The sequence below is a fragment of the Hordeum vulgare genome, chromosome 2H (assembly GCF_904849725.1).
Source record: "Hordeum vulgare subsp. vulgare chromosome 2H, MorexV3_pseudomolecules_assembly, whole genome shotgun sequence".
NCBI lineage: Eukaryota > Viridiplantae > Streptophyta > Magnoliopsida > Poales > Poaceae > Hordeum > Hordeum vulgare.
In genome coordinates, this window is record NC_058519.1 from 620,040,442 (window position 1) to 620,044,159 (window position 3,718).

Sequence of the window (3,718 nt, forward strand, 5' to 3'; positions counted from 1 at the left end):
TAGATCCTTGTATGACGTAGGAATTTTTTTGAAATTACTATGATCCCCAACATGTTGTCAATGGCAATGCGATGGACAGAGAGTAGATTTTTGGAAGCACTAGGAACATGCAGGATTTTTCGTAGGTGAATTTTTCTATGAGGAGTTTCAACAATTGAATAAACAACGTGAAAAATCTCCATACCTTCTCCACTAGTAGTGTGGATGTTGTCTTTGCCGCGGTACTTCTCTCGCATGGTCACCTTCTCAATTTCGCCGGTGATGTGGTTCGTGGCTCCACTGTCCACGTACCAGTTTGTATCTACTCCGTAGGAGCCATCAGTAGCTCCGGCCACCTTCTCGTCCTGGGAGGAATCACCATCATCGTCAAAGCGATATCAACAATCCTTGGCTGAGTGGCCAAGTTTGCCACAGATCTGACACTAGACAGCATTTGATCGTTTGTTGGAGGAGGAGTTTTGGCGGCCCCTATTGTTGGTGGAGGAGGGTTGGCCACCATTGCCGCGGGAGTCACTGGGTCACCACGTGAGTTGTTGTTGTAGTTCCCTTTGCCACGGTTTGTCCCGCGGCCACGACCACCACGGCCGTGCGTGGCGGTATTAGCCGATGACTTGAACCCGCCGGAGTTTGCACCTTGGAAGAGTGCCTCCCTTTGATCGAAGTTGCTCATCTGAGCAAACAGTTCGTCAAGGGTGACAGGTTCGACGCGTGCGTCGAGGGCGGAGACGAGCGACTGGTACTTTATGTCGAGCCCAGCCATGATGTAGGAGATGAGCTCGTCGTCGTCGAGTGGCTTGCCGGCAGCAGCCAGCTCATCAGCCAGGGAGCGCATATGCGCGAAGAAGGTTGCAACAGTTTGGTTGCCCTTCTTTGCGTTCGCGAGGGCGACACAGATGTTGTTGACGCGGGACATCAACTGTGACGAAAACATGTTCGCCAAAGCGGTCCAGAGTTCATGTGCATGGGAGATCGAAGTCACCTGCACGAGAACTTCCTTGGAAAGATTATTCAGGAGGTAACCAAGTACCTGTTGATCCTCCCGGATCCAGATCGGATGAAGGGGGTTGGGGATGAACTCCTCCTTCCTGTCCTTGTCCTTGGTGACGACAGACTTGACTGGCTCCTTCATGGTGCCATCAACGTAGCCATAGAACCCTGCACCTCTGAGCTGCGGTGTAATTTGTGTGCGCCAAAGGATATAGTAAGTGCGGGTGAGCCTTTCGGTGATTTGGCCGGAGAAGCCGGGGTTGGAGGTGCTGGAGGAGGCCATGGCGGAAGCTTAGGCGATAGGAGATGGAAAACTAGATGTGATGGAAGAGGTGGCTCTGATTATCATGCGAGAAAGGCTAGGAACGTCGTACCCTCTCAGGCCGACGGCTTCGTGTTTATATAACAAGGTCGCGACTTCCCTGATAGCATACAAGTAGTTGGGATTACAATCTTGTTTAAACAAGAGATAAACTAGGAAGAAATATATTTAAGTTATATGGATAGAGATAAACTCCAACAACCTCTCCTAATCTAACTTGCGGTACAAGACTAGCTCCAACTGCCGTAGGATGCTGTAGGATAGGTTACGTTTAACACCCTTAACAGCACAAAAAAAAAATACAGATACACTTGAATAGCAAATCCTCTCTCATCGATCATAAGTCGAGAACCTTTAAATCGAGTGCACAGGCCCCATGTATAGCCGATAACAACTCTTTCTTTTCCACTAAAAAAAACAGCAACTCTTTCTTTATTTCTTTCTTCGATTCCGATTCCTCTCCAAAGTCGGATGCGCAGGTATACGCGTGCAAATCCTACTCCCCATCGGGACTACATGATTCAGTCTTTTCTTGGGACCCCTCCTTCTATATAAGATAAGACGCCTAGGTACGTCGGTACATACGCGGGTGTAAACTTGGTTCTAGTAGTTTAGTAGTACTTGAAGAAAGACCAATAAAATCCCCGGCCGTCTGTTCTCCACCGGCGCCGGCCATGGGTAACAGTAGTTCCAGGTCGACCTCCGCGGAGATCACGTCGAGACGTGTCACGGCCTGGGAGCACACCAGGACGCTCACTCTCGAGGTGCCCGATTACCTGCAGCTCAATGGCATGGGTGTCGGCGAGTTCATTAGTTCGCCCGTCGTCGAATTCTGCGGCTACAAGTGGAGGATCAAATTCTATCCAGACGGGATCGACCAGGACTGTGACGGCCACGCGTCAGCGCTTCTGTGCTGTTACAGCCAAGAAGAAGGCATGGTGGATCCGGACGTGACTGCCAAGTTCACGCTGAGCATCACGGAGAAAAGGAGCCAGGAAAACGTAGCCCGCTTCGATCATGCGCTGAAGCGCGTCTTCTCCACGGGCGAGTTTGCTGAATCGGCATTTGGCTATTGCGAGTTCGTCCAGAAAGACAAGCTGGAATGGCTGTCCCAAGTCGGGGACGGCTGCTTCACGATACTCTGTGTCCTCACCGTCGAGTCGCCCTCTCCGCCTCCGGAGCTGCCCACCCAACTGCCCAGCCAACTCCAGGGCATGCTCGAGGACGGGACAGGCGCCGACGTCACGTTCCGCGTGGGCAGACGCGAGTTCCGCGGGCACAGGTGCGTTCTGGCCGCGCGGTCGCCGGTCTTCAGAGCTCAATTCTATGGCCCCATGGCGAGGAAGGACAAGCCGCGCGTCAAGGTCATCGACGTGGAGCCGGCAATCTTCGAGATGATGCTGCACTACATCTATACAGACTCGCTGCCGCCGCCCTCCGACGCCGATGACGAAGGAGGCTACGGCGTCGCGGCGATGCAGCACCTGATGGTCGCGGCAGACATGTACGATCTGGAGAGGCTCAAGCTCATGTGTGCAGATGAGCTGTGCAAAACTATGGATGCAGCGACCGTTATGAGCACCTACGCGCTGGCGAATCAGCACCACTGCAATCGACTCAAGGATACGTGCGTGGAATTTATGTCGTCAAAACAAGTGTTGGCCGCCATCCTCGAGACCAATGAGCACTTCATGACAAGATGCCGACCGCTGCCATTATCGGACGGGGGTCATGAAGAGGAACAAGTTGATCAAAGGAAGAGATTCAAAAGAGCTCGTACGAAATAGATGTTGGGTTTCTTTTCTTTTTTTTTCATATATAGAATATTCTGAACCATAGCAAAGTGCCTCGATGGTTTGTAAGCCAAAACGTCGGAAGATTAGATTGATGTGCTAAAACGTTGGTATTTGTTTACACAAACTTGAAAAGTGCAAGATTTATGTTTGCCTTCCTCCGTGGATCCTTTGGGTGTTGAAACAAAATAACAACCATATTCAGAAACCCTTTTGCCAAAACCTATTTCCTGGCCAAAATCATCCAAATGGAAAAAACCTGCCATTTTATCCTAATTTCGCAATATTTGTCGTTTCTCCACAGAATATTGCACACAACAAAAAAACCCTAAACGCAAACCAACCCGTGTGGTTGGATGGTTAGAGGAACAATGCTTCCTCATCCCACCAGGATTCAAGTCTTCGTGCTTGCATTCGTAAATCTCAAATGATATGTGGCTCAGTGTCTCGGAGGTGCTCATAATGATAGAGTGTGTGTGTGTGTTCATAGAGGTGGATATATACCCGTGTATATGAACGTTTGCGTCTCTACTATATTTAAAAAAGAAAAACATCAACATGTACACGTGCATTTAATGAAAATTGACGTTTGTAAAAGTATTTTTGACATTAATGT

At 49.8% G+C, this 3,718-nt stretch overlaps 1 protein-coding gene and 1 non-coding gene across 2 annotated transcripts; one reads left to right on the top strand and one right to left on the bottom strand.

Annotated features, from left to right (window-relative positions):
* Positions 1-654: 654 nt before the first annotated feature.
* LOC123433738 lies at positions 655-793 on the bottom strand. The gene has a single exon (XR_006625064.1). It is a non-coding gene; the product is annotated as a small nucleolar RNA Z247 (small nucleolar RNA).
* Positions 794-1,983: 1,190 nt separating this feature from the next.
* LOC123430884 (BTB/POZ and MATH domain-containing protein 2-like) lies at positions 1,984-3,096 on the top strand. Its single transcript, XM_045114716.1, has one exon. It carries the CDS (start codon positions 1,984-1,986, stop codon positions 3,094-3,096), a length of 1,113 nt encoding a protein of 370 aa, XP_044970651.1.
* The last annotated feature ends 622 nt before the right edge of the window (positions 3,097-3,718 follow it).

Bases quoted from the DNA above. Each gene is read 5' to 3' on its own strand.
- LOC123430884 (XM_045114716.1), top strand. From the start codon at position 1,984: ATGGGTAACAGTAGTTCCAGGTCGACCTCCGCGGAGATCACGTCGAGA.